This window comes from Pipistrellus kuhlii, unplaced genomic scaffold, assembly GCF_014108245.1.
Source record: "Pipistrellus kuhlii isolate mPipKuh1 unplaced genomic scaffold, mPipKuh1.p scaffold_m20_p_32, whole genome shotgun sequence".
NCBI classification, from domain to species: Eukaryota; Metazoa; Chordata; class Mammalia; order Chiroptera; family Vespertilionidae; genus Pipistrellus; species Pipistrellus kuhlii.
Window position 1 is genome coordinate 622768 of NW_023425532.1, and position 24027 is coordinate 646794.

The following is a 24027-nucleotide window of genomic DNA, read 5'->3' on the forward strand; positions in this document are numbered from 1 at the left end:
CTTGAAGTTTCTTGAGTCATCTGCCCTCCTATACTATGGCCTCCCACTGTCCCGAAGCACCTACAACTGAGACAAGATAGACAAAGATGAATACCTAGAGTAGAGACAGTTTCTTTGGCACAGATGGCTACTTAAAGAAAAATAAAAATAATAGGAAGTGTCAATTTGGGTACCCAGGACTTTCTATTCTTAGCCAAGCCATCACCAGCACCCCAGGACAGAAGTCCTTCAGAACTACACACTTATCTATCTGTCCTTGTTTTATTACAGACTTACTAACCTGAGCAAGATCCACCAGCATGTATCTGTCCTCATGGATTCTGTGAATGCCAGTGCCAAAATCCTGGAAGACATTTTTTATGGCCAAGACAGCAGCAATGAGGCAGGTGCAGCTTCCTGTGCTGACATTGAGGTACGGGGGCAAAGGGCAAACCAAATAGAAAAGGGGATGAAAAGAAAGGAAGGGGATGCTTCCTAGGCAGCATGGAGAAATTGGGCAAATGATATGTCAGGAAATTGATGGATAGAGTGGAAGGGAAGGCAGGTATTCCTTGACTGTTACAAGTCCAGAGTGGCTACTCGGGGAATCCTATAGCAGATTTCATCATCTGAGACCTAGCCCTCTTCTCTGATAGCCACCTACCACACTGACCGTAGAGGGAAAGGGGCAATTAAATGGAGAGAAACTTGGCCTTGGCCCTTCTTAATTCCAGGTAGCCTGTTAAGGCAACACCTGTCATTGAAACCTGAGCTCCAAGCTGCCTTGGTTTCCCTCTTAAAGGGAAATATCCAGATAAGAATGCTTTAATGCTTGATGTTAAATGTGCCATCCCATGAGTTTACCCATTACCAGAAGATTTATGGGATGCTCTTATTTTTTAAATATTTTTTTATTGATTTCAAAAAAGAAGGGAGAGGGAGAGAGGAGTAAAAATATCAATGATGAGAGAGAATCATTGATTGGCTCCCTCCTGCATGCCCCACACTGGGGATCAAGCTTGCAACCCAGGCATGTGCCCTGACTGGGAATTGAACTGTGACCTCCTGGTTCATAGATCAACACACAATGACTAAGCCACACCCGCTGGCTTATGTGATACTTTTAAAAAGTCGTTTTAGTGCTAGGCAAGTGATACCAAAGGGCCACATATAGAGTCAGGGCTTCCTAAAATGTTGGTTACCTATATATTTGGGGCTAGTTCCTAGTTAGAGGAGGCCTTGAGTTTCAAGAAGAGAGAAGGTTGGGCCTAACTTCACCTACCATGGGAAAGGTACTGGTAGTTTTATTCCAGTGGCAGCAAGTAGCCTCAAGGTTACTCTTTGGTTTTCGTATTTCCTATTTCCCTATGCCCATAGCACTCAATCAATGATGTCAAATGCCAAATTGTGCTGTCCCACTTCATATGATATGCCAATACAACTACAGTAGTTGACAGCTGGCATCAGTTCTAATTTGGTTCCAGCACCCATACTGTACTAGCTGTATTATATTGATATTTTGAATATTACTTTTTTACCTACAGCCACATCCCACTAGCTTGTTCTTCCCTTCCCATAGAGAAGTCAGTTGCTGCATACTTACTAACCAACAACTCCTCGGTCTTTGTCCTTTCCCTTACCTTCTTTTCCATTTTCCTCCTCTCAGGCTCCTTTAAGTAGAAATGATGCAGTCGGTGTTACATTCAATCTTAAAGGGCTCTACGATGACACCAAAGCTTTCCTGGAAAAAAACTTGGTGAGTGGAAGGGGTTGGAACAAGGGAGGGCAAAGTATTCCATCTGAAGATGATCATGATCTATACTTGGTTCTAGGGAATTGGAAGACCTGGAGGAGCATTTTAGCCAGGTGCTTAGCTGGCAGTCCCTGCTGTGTTATACTCACCCAGGGTTGTCATTAACTGTGTCACTTCATAGGTTATGCTAATCCACTGAACTGCCATGTCCTTGAAGAAAAGTCTTCCCCTATCCTTTGGCAAATGTCTCCTGGATTTAGGTTGTTCCCATCATACCTAAAACAGCTTCAGTAGGAAAAGGTTTGCTCTTCAAGCAGCTCTATATCTCCCAGGTGTCCACATACCTCTCTCACCATGAAGACAGTATAGAATAGTGGGAAAAGTTGGGAGACTCTAGGTTCAAATACCAAATCTGCTCCTTACTAACTATTAGTTTCCTAAGGTTGCTGAAACAAAGTACTAAACTCTGGGTGACAAAAAACAAGAGAAACTTAGTGTCTCACAGTTCCGTAGGCTAGAAGCCTGAAATCAAGGTGTCAACAGGGCCATATTCCCTCTGAAACCTGTACTGAAATCCTTCCTTGCCTCTTCCTATTTTCTAGTGACTTGCTAGCAATCTTTGTTGTTCCTTGTCTTATAGATGCATTATTCCAATCTTCCATCTTCATGCAGTGTTCTCCCTGTATCTTTCTGTCCTCAAATGGCCATCTTCTTATAAGGATAGCAGTCATATTGGATCAGGGGTCTATCCTATTGCAGTATGACTTCATCTTAAAAATGAATTACATCACAATTACCGTATTTCTAAACAAGGTCACATTCTGAGATACTGGAGTTAGAATTTCAATGTAACTCTTTGTTTTGTTTTGTTGTGTTTTTTTTTTTTTGGGGGGGGGGGAGTTGGGGAAGGGGGGAGGGGGGAGAAAACAATTGAATCCATAACACTAGCTGTGTGAAATAATTCCATCTCTCTAGATCTCAGTTTCCCTACCTACAAAATAGAAATGGTAATCTCTACCTTTCCAGGTTGTTGTAGGATTAAGCCAATTATTGTATAACATCAGTTTGATAAATAGTAAATTTTATTAGCCTTAGGGAAAATGGACTGAGGCTACAAAAATTGTTGCATGTTTCACAGAAGGCAAAGCCCATAGGCACACATGGTGAGTGTGCTCTGATCAGTCAACTGATCATAATTACCCCACTTTGGGGTTGGCTGTTAGGGCAATGTGGCAGGTGCTGTCCTTGCTTATCATTAATTATGGTTTATTTGAAGTTGATATTCCAAGAAGTGCATCCACTTCCCCTTTTCCATTTGCACCACCTACAATAATTGGCATACTGCATAGGCAGTGGAGTCCCTATGGCAATCAGGTCAGGTTGACCCAGAATCTGAACCCCAAGCTAGAGTCTTTCAGCCTTAGACAATAGCAACAGAAATACCTTCTATATATTAGCAGAATTCAATGGCCTTGCCAGTTTGGGTAGCAGGAAATATGGGAATTTGGACTTTTATTGCCATTCAAATTTTCTTGAGGCTCATGGCATGAATATTGGTTCCTGCTAGCCAACAACCCAAATTGAGCATACAGCATACATCCAAATGAGACCAGGGGTCAGGCAGAAGCTAACTAAGAATAACCAAGTATCTCCAGAAAGGCTGTTTCATTGAAGGATCATAGAGATAAGACTTATTTCATTTAGCCCTAGCTGGTTTGGCTCAGTGAACAGAGCATTGGCCTGTGGATCAAAGGGTCCCAGATTCTATTCCAGTCAAGGGCACATACCTTGGGTATAGGCTCCTCCCCAATCTGGGCCCTGGTCAGGGTTCATGCAGGAGGCAACCAATCAGTGTGTTCCTCTCACATCAATGTTTCTCTCTGTCTTTCCCTCTCTCTTCCACTCTCTCTAAAAATCAATGGGAAAATGTCTTTGGGCGAGGATTACTAATAATACTTATTTCATTTGGGTGTGTTATTTCTCCCTTTGAAGGAGGATACTACAGAGCTCACTCTTGGCAGCTGGATATAGATTTATTATAAAGTAAACACCACTCAGGAACTCCAACTTTCCTTATTTGGCAACCTCATTTGTTTTGGGACAGGAACCAAGAAATAAGCACTAAGTCCTCTAAGTCAGTTTGCACATCTACCTCAGAAAAGAGTCCTAGACAAGTTTTCCACTGGATCCAGAAGGACAGGAAAATAAAGTACAAGACTCAGGCCCACCCACCTACTATTTTTCAGAGCCTGAGTCTCCAGATGCCAAACATGAAGTCATTAGGAAGCCATTTTATTACTTTACTATTATGATTAGGATTCATTTTCCAAGGCCTAAAACTCTTTTCTTTTCTATACCTTTGGGTTTGACTACCAAAGTGTTGTTGGTAGGTATACCTGTAAGGACTCCTGCCCCTTCCCTCTTTACCTTGAAGTGATGGCAATTTCTATCTGACACCCATTCTCTCCCGTCCCACTGTCATGTGTACACAAATGTCCAATGCATCTGGGCTACTCTGTATTGTCCTAAATCATTAACTGTAAAACAAAATCAAAAGATATTTATCTCTCTCATATCACATTCTGAGTGAGCATAACCTCCAGCCTCATCCCTCACTCATTCCACCTGCCACTTATTTGTGACAGTTGGCAAGGTTCCATTATGGCTGGTGCATCAAGTGGCCACTACAAGAAGCCTCATAAGGACCAGGTTGAAAGTTGAGGATATGTCAGGGGGGAGAGATGAGGCCAAGTTAGGTAAGCTGGAAATCATGTCCAGGTTGAAAATGTCAACATGTATCTATAATCCCACTTCACTATTTACTGGAATATGAACAATCTCACCTATGTTGCTGGTCTAGAACTTGGTTTATCTGAGTTGGAGACTGTTCCAAAAGAGCCCTGTGGGTGCTGGGAGTTGCTAGGGAATACTGAAGCTGCATTTCCTTAACCTGTGGAACAAGCATTCTGGAACTCATTTCTTACTAAGAGTGAATATATAGGGGCTAAAGCACAGCCTGAAGAGGCAGGCCCTCTTTGCCAGGAGGGAAAATTGAGGCAATCTCTCTTTAGGTCTTTCCTTACTTCACAAAGCAGCCTTTAAATTACAGTAACTATGTAGTAAAGATTCCTCCTAGCATTCAGCCACCCCACATATCCTTTATGAGACTGTGTTGTATAGAGAATAGGCTATAGTATTAAACTGATCTGGGTAAGTCTAGCCATATTCTTTTTTTGCTTTTCTTTTTTAATCTTTATTGTTGAAAGTATTACATATGTCCCTTTTCTTCCCCCATTGACCTCTTTTAGGCCACCCCTACCCCCTCTAACCCTTTTAAGAGGGTGCCTGCATTGCCAGCTATCTCTCCCTGGCAGACATCAACCCTACTGCTTTTCACATCAAGATGTCATGGGGGCACCTTTCTCTGTTCTGGTGCTCTGGGTTGGGGAGCCCAGCTTAAAGTTTAAACCCCAGAATTTTGAGTGGAAAACACACATACACACACACACACACACACACACACACACACACACACACACACAGCTATGATATCTCTCTGGAACTTCAGCTGCTGTTTGTGGGAGCCTGGCCAGCCCTTTTGCACTTTTGCACTTCCTACCACTCTCTATGAAATCTTCACTTTCCATCCTTGGTTATCAGGGTTCTCTCCAGCTAGTCTTCAGTTTATTTTTCAGGATGTTTTTCTTTTCTGTATTTTAGTTGTATTTCCAGTTTGGTCCTGGGAAAGTGTCAGTGTAGCCTCTACTTACTCTGCTGTCATTTTGGAAGCTAGCCATGTGATTTTTAAAAAATATATTTTATTGATTTTTTAGAGAGGAAAGGAGAGGGATAGAGAGCTAGAAATGTCGATGAGAGAGAAACATCGACCAGCTGCCTCTTGCACACCCCCTACCGGGGATGTGCCAGCAACCAATGTACATGCCCTTGACCGGAATCAAATCTAGGACCTTTCAGTCTGCAGACCAACGCTCTACCACTGAGCCAAACCGGTTTCTGCTAGCCATGTGATTTTTGAACACTAAACTTTGAATCTGTTTTCTCACTTCAAAAATTAGAACAGTAGTACTTCTCAAACTATTGAAAAGATGAAATGAAATTATGAATGCAGTTTCTGGCATATGGTATGTGCTCAAAAGTTGGTAGCTGCTATTTATAGAGACCTTTGTCCTAGACCCTAAACTGTAGAGGTAGAACTCAATATTAATTGATCCTGGTTAAAGGACCTTTCTACTTGCCAAAATGAACATCTCCAGCCCTAAGGAGAGCTGCATGATTTTTCAGGGTCTCCCTATTGAGAAAAAAAAAGAGCTCACTACACTTTTCCATTACTCCACAGCCGAAAAAAGATGGAAGTTGGCTCCCTGTTGTCTCATGGTCACTAGCAAAGATTAGGAGTGGCAGAAAAGTCAAGAGTCTATGATGCAGGGTTGTAGGCCTTGAATACTCACTCTTTTTCCTGTCTTCACCAGTTGAGAAATGCTGAGGCTGAGGCCACACTGCAAATCACCCTGGATGCCATGAATGAGGAGTTTGAAAAGCTATCTGAGATCAACTGGATGAATTCAGTCCTTTTTCCAGAGGTATGTGACCTGAGGATTGGGAAATAAATGGGAAGAAGGATTATTCCTTGGTGCTCTACATTCCAGTATGGGTCAAGACAATGACTGAAACAGCAGAGGGAATCTAATAGTAGATTTTGGCTTTAGCTTAATGAGCCTCATCTTTCCATCCCCTCATCATAAGTGTACAGGACAAGACATAAAACACATTGAAAAATCATATGGCCTTGGAAAAGTAACCAGAATGAACTATTCTGTGGAAGGAGATGATTGGGGAAGAATAAGCAAGTTTGCTTTTTTCTGTGCTGTTCTCCTGGCCACAATTCCCCTTTCCTGCTGAGTATGTGCTGCCAGGACTGAATTTCATCTGGTACATACAATTTTGACCATACCAGTAGTTTACAGCCAACCTCTCTTCTAAATGGATGGTTCCCAGATCTTACTAGTAGTTAACTCTTCCAATTATCACCTGTTTCTCCTGATCTGGAAGAATAGTAGGCTTTCCAGTGCTTTCCCCAGTAGATGAGTGGCTTAAAAGTAAATCAAGCATGCCACTAGTGGCTACAATATAATTGCAAGGACACTGTCATTTTTTGACAACTTTGAGTACTTTCCTGATATTGAAAAATAGTCCCATTTAATAAATCTAATGACCCCCAAATGCTCACCTATTATTAGGTAAATTATTCTTTTTATGGTCTGATATAGTTTTTCTTTAAATTTCTGCACCATAAAATGGCTTATTTCAAACTGTAGGAATACCTAGTTCCACTACTCATTATACCTGTTTCTGGCATCATACACCAATTATATGTATGTTGTGAGCATGCATTTTTGGACTTGTGCAGCAATCAGATTATTGTTTAAGAGAAAAAGCCACATACAATTTTAGGTCTTAAAGGATTTAATAACTTTCTCATATGCCTTTGCTGATTATTTTGCTGCTTTGGGAGGGGAAAACATGTTGTTATGCAGAAAAGGAAACAAACTATTGGAGTATCTTACTTCTCTTATTACTCAGTGCAGCTATATCTTACCAAGTTCCCAAACTAAGCAACTGGACTGGATACTGAGAGAAATGAGGAAGATTGTCCATGGTCTAAAGCAGGGGTGGGGAATGTCTGGCCTATGGGCCGTATAAGGCCCAAGAAATCATTTGGTCTGGTCCTGCCAAGGCATTAGGGATAGTTAATTAAATGTTTAACCAAATATAGCAGGTCAATTTTTAATCTGACAATTTTGTATGGCCTGTGAAGGATGTCATAAATATCCAAATGGCCCTTAGCAGAAAATAGGTTCCCTACCCTAGTCTAAGGTCTCAGTATGTGAGTTGGTGTGGCCTAGGGCCATGGTCGGCAAACTGTGGCTTGAGAACCACATGTGCTCTTTGGCCCCTTGAGTGTGACTCTTCCACAAAATACCATGGCCTGGGCAAGTCTATTTTGAAGAAGTGGTATTAGAAAAGGTTTTTAAAATTTGGCTCTCAAAAGAATTTCATTCGTTGTACTGTTGATATTTGGCTCTGTTGACTAATGAGTTTGCCAACCACTGCCCTAGGGCATAATCTCTTTTCTGGATTTCAATATTACCATAAAGATGAAGCAGTAAGGCTCCAAAAAAGGGCAGAGTGGTTTTAAAGAAAGCCAGGAAGATGTTGCTCATTCATGTGACACTAGTCTTGCTCACCTTAAGACCACAGAAGATTCAGATCCATTTTGGTGAAAAAATCAGGATGACAGTCAATTATTCATTGGGCTTTCCAAGGCTTTGGCTGAGAGGAAAGGTCTTGTGCCCTTCCTTTAGGTTACTTCTCAAAGACAATTCTGAAGGCCCTGTACATAGCTTAGAGGAGAAAGGGTAAGTAGAAGCCAGAGCAGGAAGAGGATGAGGTCAGGGATATACTCTTCTTTTAATGTAAGGGATCAGAGGCATACATAATATTGAAGAGAAGAAAATCCCCAAGTTTCTTGGATTGTGTTTGGCTGGACTTTCTGGCAACAAGGTTAACCTCGGGATATGTTTTACTGAGACCAGTAGTAAAAACAAACACAGGTTAGCAGGAGTGAAAGAACTCAGAAGCTACGCTGGAATTAAATAGTCTATACAGCAAATAACCCACACTCATAATTAACAGCTACGGGTAGAGAACCTTCTTTGCATTTCCAGACATGGAAGTAGGTGGCCTACAAGGCAGGTTCTTCTTTATAGCAAAGTATTTACCCAAGGGAATGAGTTGGAGCTTACCAAACCACATGGCTAAAGGAAGGAGTGAGTTTTTTCAAATTCATGCAGAGATGCCACAAGTACCAGCAGTGGCCCCAGCAATCTCACCCTACTAATTGTTAGATGCATGATTTCATGTGACATACTTTACCTCTTTGAGCCTCTGCTTCCTCATTTCTATAAGGATAATAGTAGATACTTTATGGGGTTGTTTTAGGGGCTTATATGGGAGCATTTATTAAAGTATCTAGCAAAGCACCTGGCAGAGAATAGGATCTTGATAAAGAAAAGTTGCCTTCCTAGGGAATAGGACTAGAGGTGTCCCCCACACCTGGATAGATAGCAGATCTGCCTGCTTTCTGCCACCATCCTTGTTCATCATCTTGCCAGGCCTCCAGGAATTATTTCTGAATGTTAGGCAACTAATATTTTTCTGTGGTTTCCCAGGAAAAATCTTCTGACACTGACAGTAAAAACCTCAGGTTGAAAGTTAAGTTCCCCATATTAAGAAAGAAGAAGCTGGAAGAGGAAAGCAAGCCTAAATCAGGCCAACGAGTCCATGGTTTTCTTGGTAAGTCTCCTCCACAGGGATAGGGGCCACAAAGACTTCCACAGCAGTCACAACTCCAATTAGAAATGTTCACTGTTATGGTGGTGATGGAGGAGGCTGCCTGAGAGCCAACCTTAGGCAACACTAGGCGATCTATTGGGAAAGGTATGAGTTAGAAAGTGATATGGACACTGGCAGGGGAAGAACCTGAGAAGGAACCTTGTAGTGTGATCTCTGTGATGTAGACAGCTGATGAGGCAGTTACTTTTCTGCTTGCTCTGTTCCTGTTCTGAGTTGATAAGTATGGGAAAATAACCATACTTCGATTTCTCTCCTAGTCGACTATAAGATTTTAGTCCTGTTCCAAAAAACAGTATTATTTGAAATGAGTCGGGGGTATCAGTGCTAGACATCCACAGGGTCAGAAACAGGTTTCAAGACATATGTAAATATTTTTATTCACTATTTGTTATAGTAAGTTCCTGTAAATACAACACTTCTATGTTGCATTATTTGAATTTTGATTCAAATAATTGAACTTCAAAATTGAACTTATACATTATTGATATGGCAGTGTGGCTCAAAAGAAGGTCCTCATTAAAGTTGTCAGTTATGCTAATTCTGATGTCAATGTTCTTGCCTAAATTTTGGGCCTAGACAATCTAGAAGCTTAAGAGATAAAGCAATAGTGGACATAGAGGAAAAGGGATGGAGGTATCAGTTTGTTTCATTTTTAGGAAATGAGAGTTTTCACAAATGCCAATAGAGAATCTCCTGGACCAAGCTGTGTTTTCTAAAGTTTGGTCTAAGGTGTTTGATTTCCTAAGAATCTGCCTATTGGGAGATGATGGTATTTAAGAGTCTGAAGTTCCATGGATTTTCATGTTCTGAGAACTCATCCCACCACTTGTGTTTGGCTTACATAGTGTCAGCTGGGTTTTTGTGGGGTTTTTGTTGTTGTTGTTGTTGTTTTGTTTTTTTAGTGGTGTTTGTTTGTTTGTTTCTTTTGTGTGTGGTTTTTTTTTTTTTTTTTTTGTGTGTGTGTGTGTGTGTGTGTGTGTGTGTGTGTGTGTTTGATGGTTCAGAGATGGAGGGTACAATAGAAACAAACCAGTCTCTCCTTTGTTTGCTCTCTTTGTGATTCATACATTTGCATATCTGGCAATGTGCTAACCTCATTATTTCTGTATTTGTGTGTTTTTTTCTGAAGGAAATTTGTGGCATCGCAGAAACCGTGTAGATGAAGCAAAAACGGATGACCCCCCAACATCGTCAAGATCTCGACCTTTGAAAGCTGGAAGGAGAACTCACAACGTTTAGAATTTTACTAAAAAGCTCTCAAAATCTCAATACAGGCGAGACTAAATTATTTCAGAACAAACATGAGCACCACCAAGAAAGATCCTCCAATTCTTTATACTAAGACATTTTTCCTGGACTCAATCAGGTCTCCTTAGAGGTTTACATCATTTCATTGGCCAAAGATTCCTATTCCGAGTTGTCTTATTCAGTTCTCTTTTTGCACATTGAGCAACTACAGTATTTAATTGGGATAAGTTCTTTATGAATAGCCTGGGATCTACAAAGGATTCAAGGTAGTTCACCTCTTCAGGGAGTTTGGGAATGGTTTTCTCTGACTAGCAGAGAAACTATTGATGCTGGGAATAAATGAAAGAAATATGCTCAGGGAGATGAGGAGAGGGATCAGGGTAACCAGGCTTGGTTGTGTTTTTCTCCCAGTCCTCCCTGTTGCAACTTCAGGAAGTCTGTTCTAGTTGGTTCATTAAGATGACAGCAAGGTCCTGGGAGCTTGTCCATTTGCCTATTACAATGATCATGTGAAATCTTTCCTTCTAAATGTGGTGACTGCTCTACGCAAATTTTTTGTTTGTCTTTTCCATGTGTGTATGTATGTCTTTGCACATGTACAGGTGGTGCTCTAATGGCTGTGTGGGCCCATTGGCTGGAATTCATCCCTATGGCAACCATATAGGCTCTCTTCCTACTGCCTTGATCCTAGCCTGCTTGCTTCCATGGAGTGTTTGTCTGCGTTCTTGCTGAATTTTTTAACTCAATGTTTTGCCACTGTGCTGCAGTATAGATTATATAGAAAGACATATATATGTATATATTATATATATATTTTTCAGAGCTGAGAATACAACTCGACCTCTAAGTGACCCTATAATTTATTGTGCTAACCCAATAATCCCTCCCCACCCTGATCCCATCACCCACCCCCATTACCCTACACAAATGCACACGCACACGCAAACACACATACCTCTACCAACTGCCCGACTTCTTGGTGGAACTTCCAATCTTTTGGTGCATTTCAGCGTCTTTGAAGTGGCTGGGACCTACTCATAGCCCAGCTAATTCCGACGCTTCTTTAAAATTCTGAGCCAGGCCAGGAACAGGAGAACAAAACACCAATGCCCTAGAGAAGAGGGCTAAGCTGGCATACTGCCTTTTTTTCTCCGTTTGTCCTGGACTCTACATCAGCAACTGCCCCAACCTGTTCTCTCCCCTTCCCCAATAAAATGACCTTTTTAGAGCAACCAGGCCTAAGCTCTGTGACTTAGATGCCTGAGTTAGGGACTGACTGTCAATCCAGTAAGAGCCTAGGCCCTTCCTCACAAGCTCCATCTGGGCCTGCATCTGCTGGACAAGCTATTGGGTGAGTCCCCAAAGTCCCCAAATCACCTTTGAATTTTCCATCTTGCTCTTTCTCTTGAGTAAGAGGGACATTCAGAGTAACCAAAAAGAACATGGCCCTGGGGAAATGGAGGCTGCTAGTCTCTGCTTCTCCAATGGTTCTTCCAAATTCCTCATAGAAACAAAGTATGCCAAAATTGCTCCCAATCCCAATTAGCTTTTTTTTTTTTTTCAGTGCCCATTCCCAGTCAGGCAAACCTAACCAAACTCCAGTGTCCAGAGAGGTCCTGTTTGGCCTTGTAGTCCCCATCCCACCTTCAACTCACACCTTTAGGTAAGTGTCCCTTCCCACTGATCAAAAGAAAGCCAGAAAACTGGCCTCTCCCTACTTCTCAAACAAACTTAGCGTGCTCAATCACCTGACTCCATCCAGGCTGGTTCATCGAGGTGCACAATCCAGACTCCAACCACTGGTTCTCAGCTCTGGAATTCCACCAGCCTAGCCCACTTAAACCAGCCGCCTGTGTTTTACCTCTGCAGGGGTGAGGAGAAAAATATTAACAAGGGGATAGTCCCCAAATGTCTGATTACTGTGCCAAACAAATTAAGAAGTTCTAGCTCTACAACTTTAGAACATTAGTGGAAACTTATATAAACGGAAAACTTATATAAGCATCAGCATATGTAAACTTACTGTACATATTTCAGTGGAGGTGTGTGCTGTTGCTGTATCTTTGGCTTTTTCTGCATCATTCTTTCTTCCCAGGAGGAGGTATTAGATTAAATCAGACAAGATTGAGCGTGTTCAGGGTGGTATGGCCATAGACATATGTTAAGTCAAATAAGGAAGGTCACCATTGCAGCCTGACTTGAATTCTCTATGGCTGCACAGATTAACACCTGCGCACTTACTTACAGAGTTGGGAACCAAGTTGCATTTTTCTCAGAAGGACCTTTTCCAAACTGGAAATGTTCCAAATGAGCAAATTTAAGGAAGAAGAAGAAGTCCTAGAAGAGGGTAGCCTTATCTTGGCAGTGCCTAAGCATGGCTCTGTCTTCTAATTATTTTTATTGCTGATAATAGTAAACTATAATAAGATTTCATCTCTTGTGCTTACTTTGCTGACTTATAATATGTCTTTGTATACTGTAGTGCTATTGTTGCTTTGTTGTACCATCTGGATTCCCTTTTACCCACTCTGAGCCAGAATGATATTGAACAAAACCACTTGAATTTGAGGCTGGAGTCAACTCATGGAGAATAACTGATAGGTAATTAGGTCCAGGAGCAGGTGTGGTTTGATAAATCACTTAGTTATCTCCTAAATTGCTTAGTTACCAGTTGCTTCCTCAAAGGGAAGACAGATTGCTAAGCACCTGTTCTTGCACGTACTAGCTTGTAAACAAAGAAAAGAATGGTAATCTCTTTCTCCAGGGAGCTGTTTATCCTCTGGATAAATAAGTTCCTTTCAGGACTTCAGTATTAACTACTTTCAGTAACACAATTGCTCGGGTGGTGGGGCCAGACACCAAGTACCCATCTTAATTATGTTCAGAAATGCCATTAAGAGCCAATGCTCTGGGGTTTGGTTGCATCTTTGGTAGCACTTTCTGAAGGACTGAGCAGGCAATTCCTGGATAGAACAGTGGGGAAGGAGAACATCAAGAGACTTGGACTGCCACCAATTGTTTTTGGTGTCAATACTACAGGTCTCCAAAAAGGGCCTGCACTGTGTCCAAAAGGGAAAGGGAAGAATAAGAAAGAGATTTTCAATCTAATAAATTATGTTAATGATTGATTAGAAGACACAGTTGGGGGTCAGCATAATCTTCCCTCAGGACACAAGTAGAATAATTTTGGTTTCATAAAAGACAGAAATGAACACCAAAGCAAACAAACCCATTAGCATCATTCCATCCTGTAAAGGACCTCAGTTGGCAATATGGCTTATGGAATTGCATTTGTATCTTTGTCTGCTAATTTTTAATCCATGCTGTTCTCTGTTCCATTATTTTTCTTTTTTTTCAAAGGCCCCTGCAAATCAGCAGGGCCAGGGGCTGGATGGGGAGGAAACTGGGGTAGTTGTGGGGTAACAGATAAAAGCATAAAGAAAAGTTCCATAAAGTGAGCCTGTTCCTCCTCTCCCAAATAATGGAACACCAGTTTTCAAAATTAAGAGTTTTGCTTCTTAAAATATTTTAATAAATGTATAATCATAATCATACCAGTGGCTCATCATTTATTTCAGGATGGGGGGAGATGAATGGCAGTGATAATGATGTATAAGCTTGGGTGGTATCCAATCTCTAAACAAACCATATGCATGTAGGGATGGCAGGTCAGGAAGGACAGCAGAAACACAAGCCAAGAATCTCCATCAGGGTGATCATAACATTGAAAAGGGTGCCATAAAAAGTTCTAAAACATAGCTGCAACTCGGGACAATTCTGTGGAGAAATACCTGCCACTGTAATTGTTCTAAAAGCCAATTCTCTGCAAGACCCAAATTTCAATGAAATGAACTGTAGAGGGAAAGTGATATAGAGAAGTACAGTCCTGACTGCTAAATAGATGCATAAATGCAAAATGCACACTAAAGAACTCTTGACATTACAATCTGCCCACCTCACATTACATTACATTACACTCTCCTCACCCCTCCGGAAGGGTTTGAGGTAGCAAAGAATAGTCTGTTTAGATGAAAGATTGATGAGGCCTGTGATCAAAGATGGTTCAATTTATGCCCAACTAACAATTTATGCCCTAGTCACATTTAATAGGTAGGCAAAGTAGGCTATACTATACCAGGATTCCACAAAACGCTAAACACAGATAAGGAATTGGATCTTCTAAATCCTTGACTGACCAATACTAAAACTATCTCTTACTTAGAGACGAAACAGACGTGATCTTAAGGATCATATTTCAGTCTACCCCCATAAAAACTATATTCTTGGGCTTTCTGATGGAAAGAGCCCTGTTTCTGAGGAACTATCATCATGTTAAGAAATTTATAATACATCCTGTAGGCTAGGGAAGTACCATCTGAATTAAATTTAAGTCCTCTTTTTAAATCATGGTACAATAAAATTGCCTTTTTTATTTTGGTGTAAAAGTCAATTAATTTTAACACATGTAGATATTCTAGTAACCACCACCACTATCCAAGATACAGAATAGTTTTCACTGCCCCATAAATCTCCTTCACACCATTCCTTTATAGCCACATCTTCACTCTACCTCTAACACTGACCTATTTTCCATCACAATAGGGTTTTTTTTTCTTTCAAGAATGTCATAGATTTAAAAGGGAACCTATTGTATGGGAAAGCATATTTGCCCATAATCCATCTAATAAGGGTTTAATTTCCAAAATATACAAAGAATTCATGCAACTCAACACCATGAAGACCAACAATCCAATCAAAAAATGGGCAAAGACCTGAATAGATACTTCTCCAAAGAAGACATACAGATGGCCAATAAAGCTATGAAAACATGCTCAGCATTATTAATCATCAGAGAAATGCAAATTAAAACCACAAGTGAGATATCACCTCATTCTTGTCAAAATGCCTAGCTTACCTAATAATCCTACTTAATAATAGACAAACATGTAAAATGACCATATCTCCGTGATGCCCACCAGCCAATCAGAAGTATGCAAATTAACTCATAAAATATGATGGGTTAATTTGCATAAGCAGGTGCTGAATGACCCTGGCGGGGCTGCCGCTTGTGTGAATGCTGGCCACCAAGCAGTCAGCAGGGCAGGACTCTGAGTAGGTGCCGAGCAGCGGGGGAGTGGGTTGAGATGCCTGGCTTCATGGCCAAGTGCCCTGATTGCTCTAGCCCAGAGGGCTAGGATGGGGCATGCCCCCAGCTATGCTGTGGCTGCTGGGAGAATGCTGCCAGCCCAGGAGACACAACACAGGGCTGCCAGGCTGGGGGCTGGACCTTCTGGATGCTGAAGCTGACCCAATGCAGACACTGCAGGGCGGAGCCCACAGGCATGCAGCCTGCACACCTTCCCCGTGGCCTTGGCCGATCCCTCCCTCCTCCCATATCCCCCGTTCTAGGGCCAAGCCCCAATCCAGAACAGAATGTGCAGCCTCACCTCCCATTGTGCCCTCAGAACATTCCCTCCATGTGGCCCACCCACCCATTTCCAAGCTGCTGCACCCAGACTTCCTCCTGCCAGGACATTGTCCTTCACCTCCACTCTCGACCAGCACCCTGAGCATCAAAGCTGGCCATGGACACCAGCCCCCTTCCCACACCCCAGACTGAGGCCCCAGGAGTCTGAGCTATGGGGTCCTGCCCTGCGTCTTCGTGCCACCACTGGCCTCTAATTCTCCCCCAGGGGCCCGGCTCTCAGGTCTGTGGCTTAAAGGGATCAATGTGCAAAGCTGGGTCATGAGTGGCCCCCACTGTGCCGGTCCTGGGGATTTGAAAAGTGGACCACAGGTGGTTTAGGAGCTTCAGAGTTCAGCTATAGACTCCGCGTCCAGCACGCTGCCTTCCAATGGCTGCACTTCACTCTCTGGCTGCTGCCTGAGGGCCCTGAGCAGCCCTGGCACATTTTCTCGGAAAGGGAAAGCCTGCAATGTGCGAGCCTGTGTTCATCAAGGGAGCCATGAGCCTCTAAATGAGACCACCTTATATTTGTAGACTTTGTGTGTAAACACACTAGCAAATCCAGCAGCCACCAGGGGCTGATTTTCACTTTAAAAACAGAAACCCCATAATAAAAATTACTTCTAAAAATGGGCCTCTATAGCACATGCCCATGCCAGGCACATAGCTGATGCTGTCAGAGTGTATCTGTGTACATGTAACTCTCATACCACCTGCATTTGTAACCTTTGAGACTTATGAACTTTAGAAACTATAAAGATTCAAATACAAATTGGCCAGGGGTTCACTGGGTCCCGAGAACTAGAACCCCTGAAGGCTGGCGGGGAGGGTGCTGAGCCCACATCTCCCGCCTGAGGCCAGAAGCCTGAACGCACCTGCAGGAAGCTGGCTCGGGCTGCAGTGGGGCATCTGCACTGGGAAGCAGCGCCTGGCTCTGTGGGTACCTGTGGGTGTCACATAGGAAGAAGAAAGAGAATTTTTAAGAAGGTGTTGGTAGACCCCATTGGCACAGCCACAGTGAGGAGAGGACACACTGGGCTCATTAAAATGAAAACCGTCTGTGCATCAGAGGACACTGTCCACAGCGTGAAAATGCCCCGGAAGTGCTTGCAGGTCCCCCGTCTGTGAAGGGACAGACACCTGGGACCTGGGAGTGCTCCCCTCACTCAACCCCAGCACCAACCTGACAGAACATGGGCAAGGGCCTCTGATGGACATTTCTCTAAAGAAAAGATGCAAATGGTCTATGAGCAGCTGAACAGATGATCAATACTCACTCGCTTGGAAACATAGTCAAACCAGAGATGAGATCACACTTGCACCCACTTCCTAGCTGTGATGAAGTCCCTCCTGAAACAACAGTGCTGGTGGGATGCAGAGAAACCAGCATCTGCACCGCTGGTGGGAAGTTCAAGTAGGGCGGCCACTGTGCAAACAGCCTGGTGATTCCTTAAAAAGTGAAACATAGCACAGCTGATGTGCTCAATGGTTATCATCCTGTGCATCCAGAGGTCATGGTTTGATGCCCAGTCAGAGCACATGCCTGGGGTGCAGGCTCCATCCCCAGTGGGGGGTGTGCAGGAGGCAGCTGATCAATGATGATTCTATCTCTCACTATTAATATTTCTGGGCTGAGGGATGCCCCCTCTAGTGCATGAATTTTCATGCACCGGGCCTCTAGTCATCAATAAATCAACAAACAACCTGAGTGCACTGTTGGTAGGGATACAGACTGGTTCAGTCTCTGTGGAAAACAGTACGTAGGTTCCTTAAAAAATTAAAAACAGAACTGCCATTTGACCCAGTGATCCCACTTCTATGAATACTAGTATATCCTAAGAAACTCAAAACACCAATCAGAAAGAATATATGCATCCCTATGTTCAAAGCAGCATTATTTACAATAAAGATATGAAAATAGCCCCAAGTGCCCATCAGTGGATGAGTGGGTAAAAAAAGCAGTGGTACATTTACACAATGGAATACTATGCAGCTTTAAAAATGAAGGATCTCTTGCCCTGCATGGAGAGAACTGGAGATGACTATGCTAAGCAAAATAAGCTAGTCAAAGAAAGATACATATTATATGATCTCACTTAAGTGTAGAAACTAATGAACAAAATTAACTAACGTACAAAATAGATCCAGAGACGTGGAAGCATGGAACAGACTGACAAATTGGAAAGGGAAGGGGAAGGTGGATATGAGAAGAGAGTAACCAAAGAACTTATATGCATATAAACATAACCTATGAACATACACAATAGTATGGGAAGGGCTGGGGTGGGGTGGGAGTTGAGTGGAAGGAGTCAAAAAGGGAGAAAATGAGAGTCGTCTGTAATACTGTCAATAAAAAAAGTCATAGAATATGTAACCTTTTAAGACTAGCTCCTTTAACTCAGCCTTTCAGATTCTTTCAAGTTAGAAGGGAAACCAAGAGGGCGGCATAGATAAACACCTGAACTTGCTGCCTCACAAAACCACTTCAAAACTACAACTAAAAGGCAAAACAGACATCATCCAAAACCACAGGAAGGCTGGCTGAGTGGAAATTCTACAACTAGAAGGAAAGAGAAAAGCACATTGAGAGTCAGAGGAGCTGCAGAAGTAAAGTGCAGAGATATGGAGGCGCGTGTGAGCACGTAAAGGGCTGGCAACTGAGTATGGGCTGTCTTTTTCAGATTCTTTCAAGTTGTCCTGCAAATCAATAATGTGGTCTTTTTTTTAATATATTTTATTGATTTTTTACAGAGAGGAAGGGAGAGAGATAGAGAGTTAGAAACATCAATGAGAGAGAGTCATCAATCAGCTGCCTCTTGCACACCCCCTACTGGGGATATGCCCGCAACCAAGGTACATGCCTTTGACTGGAATCGAACCCGGGACCCTTCAGTCCCCAAGCCAATGCTCTATCCATTGAGCCAAATCAGTTTCGGCAATAATATGGCCTTTTGTATTGCTGAACAGTATTCCATCCTATGGATCCACCAGTTGATTTATTCATTCATCCATTCAAGAAACTTTATGAATAGAACTGCTATAAACTTTCATATATAAATTATTGCATTCACTTCTCTAGGATAATTACTCAGAAGTGAGATTGCTGGGTTATGTAATAAACACAAGCTTAACTTGGTAAGAAACTTCCAAACTGTTTTTCCAGAGTGGTTGTACCATTTCATATTCAAACTAGCAATATATGAGAGTTCCACATGCTCTACATTAGGGGTGTCGAACTCAATCAGAGAAGGGGCCAAAATCTAAAATCCAGCCTAAATTGCGGGCCGAATGGTTTACTGAACAGTCATAAACTGTCATTGTGATGGAAACGCAGCGGAGTGCAGTGATGACAGCGCAGTGCGGGCCACATTGCAAGGCCTGGCGGGACGGATTTGGCCCGCGGGCCTTGTGTTTGACACATGTGCTCTACATCATCAGCTCTTAGAATCCATCAATTTTTTTAAATATATTTTTTATTGATTTCAGAGAGGAAGGGAGAGGGAGAAAGAGATAGAAACATCAATGATAAGAATCATTGATAGGCTGCCTCCTGCACTCCCCGTACTTGGGATCAAGCCTGCAACCCAGGCATGTGCCCTTGACCAGAATTGAACCCAGGACCCTTCAGTCCAAAGGCCAATGCTCTATACACTGAGCGAAACCAACTAGGCACATTAATTTTTTATTTTAGCCATTCTAATAAGAGTTTAGTGGCATCTCATCATGGAAATTCCCTAACAGTAAATAATGTTCAACATCTATTTATGTGCTCATTTGTCATACTTAAATCCTCTTTGGTGAAGTATCTGTTCAAATTTTCTTCCATTTTTTTGTAATTGTTTTACATTTACTCATTGTTGAGTTTTCAGAATCCTTTATATATCCTAGATCCAAGTTCTTTGACAGATACATAGTTTACAAATATCTTCTGAAAGTCTGTAGTTTATATTTAATTCTCTTAATATCTTTCAGAGGAAAATTTTTACACTTCTGTAAAGAACAAGTCATCATTTTTTATTTTACTTTATGGAGTATGCTTTATCTAAGAACTCTTCCTCTAACTCAATTGTTTTCAACCATGGGTGACTTTGCCCCCTGGGAACACTGAGCAATATCTGGATACATTTTTAGTTGTCACAACTTGGGGAGGGCTCTAAGTATCTAATTGGTAAAGGTGATGGATGCTACTGAATATCCTACTATGACAGGACATTTCCCACAACAAAGAATTATCTGGCTGAAAATATCAATAGTGCTGCTGCTCAGAAACCCTGATTTAATCCCAGGTCACTAAGATTTTCTCTTATGTTGACTTCTACAGGGTTTATACTTTTTTTAACTAGTGGCCTGATGCACAAAATTCATGCATATGGGGGTGGTCCCTCATCCTGGCCTGTACCCTCTCACAATCTGGGACCACTTGCTCCTAACTGCTTACCTGCCTGCCTGCCTGGTCACCACTAACCACTCTGCCTGGCTGCCTCATTTCCCCTAACCACTCACATGCCTGCCTGATCACCCCTAATTGCTCACCTGCCTGATTGCCTCTAACCACTCTACTTGCCTTCCTGATCGCCCCTAACTGCTCACCTACTTGCCTGATCGCCCTAACTGCTTGCCTGCCTGCCTGATTGCCTCTAACCACTCTGCCTGCCTGATCACTCCTAACCACCCTGTGTGCCTGCCTGATCGGCCCTAACTGCTTGCCTACCTGACTGATCATATATAACCACTCACGTGATGCCCCTAACTGCTCGCCTGCCTGCCTAATCACCTCTAACCAGCTCTGCCTCAGTCCCTGCCACTGCAGCTTCATCCAGAAGAATGACTGGAATGATGTTTGGAAGGTCATTTGGCTATCCAGTCTTATTAGCATATTATGCTTTTATTGGGTCGGCAAATAAGTAATTGCGGGTTTCACACATATATGGCTTCAGTTGAATTTTTAGGTTTGCAGACGTAGTACAAATGTAAAACACATTTTGTTATTTGATAGTTGGCTATTCAGCTGTTAATCAGTAAAAAAAAGTTTTTTGATCTGTTTTGTAGTTTTTGTTTGGCATTCGTTGAAAAATGGAAAATCAAAAGGAACATTTTCGTCATATTTTGCTTTTTTATTTCCGCAAAGGGAAAAACGCATCGCAAGCTCATAAAAAGTTATGTACTGTTTATGGTGACGAAGCCTTAAAAGAACGGCAGTGTCAAAATTGGTTTGCCAAATTTCGTTCTGGTGATTTTTCAATCAAAGATGAAAAACGCTCTGGTCGTCCAGTTGAAGTTGATGACGCCCTAATCAAAGCAATAATCAATTCGGACTGTCACAGTACAACACGTGAGATTGCAGAGAAGCTTCATGTATCACATACATGCATTGAAAATCACTTAAAACAACTTGGCTATGTTCAAAAACTCGATACATGGGTTCCTCACGAACTGAAAGAATCACAGTTAACGCAACGCATTAGCAGCTGCGATTTGCTAAAGAAACGTAATGAAAATGGTCCATTTTTAAAACGACTGATAACTGGCGATGAAAAATGGGTTGTTTACAACAATATCAAGCGGAAAAGATCGTGGAGCAGGCCAGGTGAACCAACTCAAACAACATCAAAAGCTGATATTCATCAAAAGAAGGTTTTGTTATCAGTTTGGTGGGATTACAAAGGAATTGTCTACTTTGAACTCTTACCACCCAACCGAACGATCAATTCTGATGTCTACATTGAACAACTAACGAAATTAAACAATGCAGTTGAAGAAAAGTGGCCCGAATTGACAAATCGAAAAGGTGTTGTATTCCATCATGACAATGCAAGGCCACACACATCTTTGGTCACTCGGCAAAAATTAATGGAGCTTGGTTGGGATGTTTTGCCACATCCACCATATAGTCCTGACCTTGCACCATCTGATTACTTTTTGTTTCGATCTTTACAAAACTCCTTGAATGGTAAAAATTTCAATAATGATGATGATGTCAAATCGTACCTGATTCAGTTTTTTGCTAATAAAAAACAGAAGTTTTTTGAACTTGGGATTATGATGCTGCCTGAAAGATGGCAAAAGGTCATTGATCAAAATGGGCAATACATTACAGAATAAAGTTATTTAGTTCCATGAAAAAATTGTCTTTGATTTTCTTTAAAAAATCCGCAATTACTTAGCTGCCGACCCAATATTATTATAGATTTTAAATCTGACTCAGTTTGAAGTAGTTTTTTGTAAAACAAATGAGGTTTATTTTATTTATATCCTCACCCAAGGCTATTTTTCCATTGATCTTTTAGAGAAAGTGGAAGAGAGAGGGAAAGACAAAGAGAAACATCAATGTGAGAGAAACACATCAATTGGTTGCTTCCTGCATGTGTCTTCACCATGGCTCAGGCCAGGTAGGAGTCAAGGTACATGCCCTTGACCAGAATCAAACCCCCTTTGGTCTGCAGGCTGAAACTCTATCCACTGAGCCAAACCGTCTAGTAGGGGTGTCGAACTCAATCAGAGAAGGGGCCAAAATCTAAAATCCAGCCTAAATTGCGGGCCGAATAGTTTACTGAACAGTCATAAACTGTCATTGTGATGGAAACGCAGCGGAGTGCAGTGATGACAGCGCGGTGCGGGCCACATTGCAAGGCCTGGCGGGACGGATTTGGCCCGCGGGCCTTGTGTTTGACACATGCGGTCTAGGGCATAAGTGAAGTTTAAATGAAGGTTCATTTTTTTGCATACAGATTGTTCCAACACCATATATTAAAAAGACTGCTTCTATAAGCTTCATACAAGAAAATGTAGGCAGAAGAATATTAGACATCTCATCTAGCAGAATTTTCACTGATTCATCACCTAGGGCAATAGAAAGAAACAAAGGAAAAAATGAACAAATGGAACTACATCAAAATAATAAGCTTCCACACAGCAAAAGAAAACAGCATCAAAATGAAAATGGAACGCACTCTATGGAAGAACACATCTGATAAGGGGTTAACATCTAAAATATATAAAGCACTCATAAAACTCAACAAAAGGAAGACCAACAATCCAATTTTAAAAATGGGCAGAGAACATACAAATGGCTGAGAGACATCCTTCCTAATAAAAGAGAAACATGCAAATTGACCGCACCTTCACTACTCCCATAAGCCCCGCCCACCAGCCAATCAGGGCGAGTATGCAAATTAACCCAACCAAGATGGCAGTTAATTTTCATATCCAGGCCAGAGTGAAGACTGAAGAAAAGTAGAAAGAAGCCAAGCGCTGCGGAGAAGCAAGCAAGCAGGGTGAGGGAGAAGGGAGGGAAGCAGGTGGGGCAGGGAGAAGGGAGGGAAGCAGGCAGGGCAGCAACTGCAGCAGGAAGGAAGCCCTATTGCAGGAATCTTTCTGCAAGGGGCATCTACTATGAAATAATGCTCAATGTCACTAACCATCAGAGAAATGCAAATTAAAATGACACTGAGATATCACCTCACACCTACCAGAATGGCTACCATCAATAATTCAACAAACAACAAGTGCTGGCAAGGATGTGGAGAAAAGTTAACCCTACTACACTGCTGGTAGGAATGCAGACTGGTGCATCTACTACGAAAAATAGTATGGAGTTTCCTCAAAAAAAAAAAAAATGGAACTGCCATTTGACCCAATGATCCCACTTCTAGGATTATATCCTAAGACTCCTGAAACTCCAATCAGAAATAATATATGCAATCCATATTTCATAGTAATGTTATTTATAATAGTTAAGGTCTCAAAACAGCCCAAGTGCCCATCAGTAGATGAGTGGATACAAAAAACTGTGGTACATCTACACAATGGAATACTCTGTGGCTGTCTAAATTTCCTTGTGCATTGCCAGGATATAGAAATGTGCTTGATTTTTTTTGTGTGTGTGTGTTGACCTTGTGTTCTGTGTCCTTGCTGAACAAACATATTAGTTCTAGGAGGGGTTTTTTTTTTTGTGGATTTTTTGAGATTTTCTACACATATAATTATGCCATCTGAAAAGAAAAAAAAAGTCAATTTTATTTCCTCCTTTTCAATCTGTATTCTATTTATTTTTATTTTTTTGTCTCATTGCACTGGATAACTTCTAGTATAATGTTCATAGGGTTGATGAGAGTAGACATCTTTGTTCCTAATCTTATGGGAATAT

The 24027-nt window shown here is 41.8% G+C and overlaps 1 protein-coding gene across 1 annotated transcript in view; it reads left to right on the forward strand.

The window, feature by feature from the left end:
* The window catches only part of DGKK (diacylglycerol kinase kappa), a 140231-nt gene extending 126280 nt beyond the window's left edge, over positions 1–13951 (forward strand). Inside the window, exons 24-28 of the mRNA XM_036460448.2 lie at positions 271–412; positions 1646–1735; positions 6223–6333; positions 8983–9106; positions 10296–13951. Of these exons, the coding sequence (XP_036316341.1) occupies positions 271–412; positions 1646–1735; positions 6223–6333; positions 8983–9106; positions 10296–10405 (577 nt within the window). The 3' untranslated portion in view covers positions 10406–13951. The remainder of the gene's footprint in view (positions 1–270; positions 413–1645; positions 1736–6222; positions 6334–8982; positions 9107–10295) is intronic.
* Positions 13952–24027: the final 10076 nt, after the last annotated feature.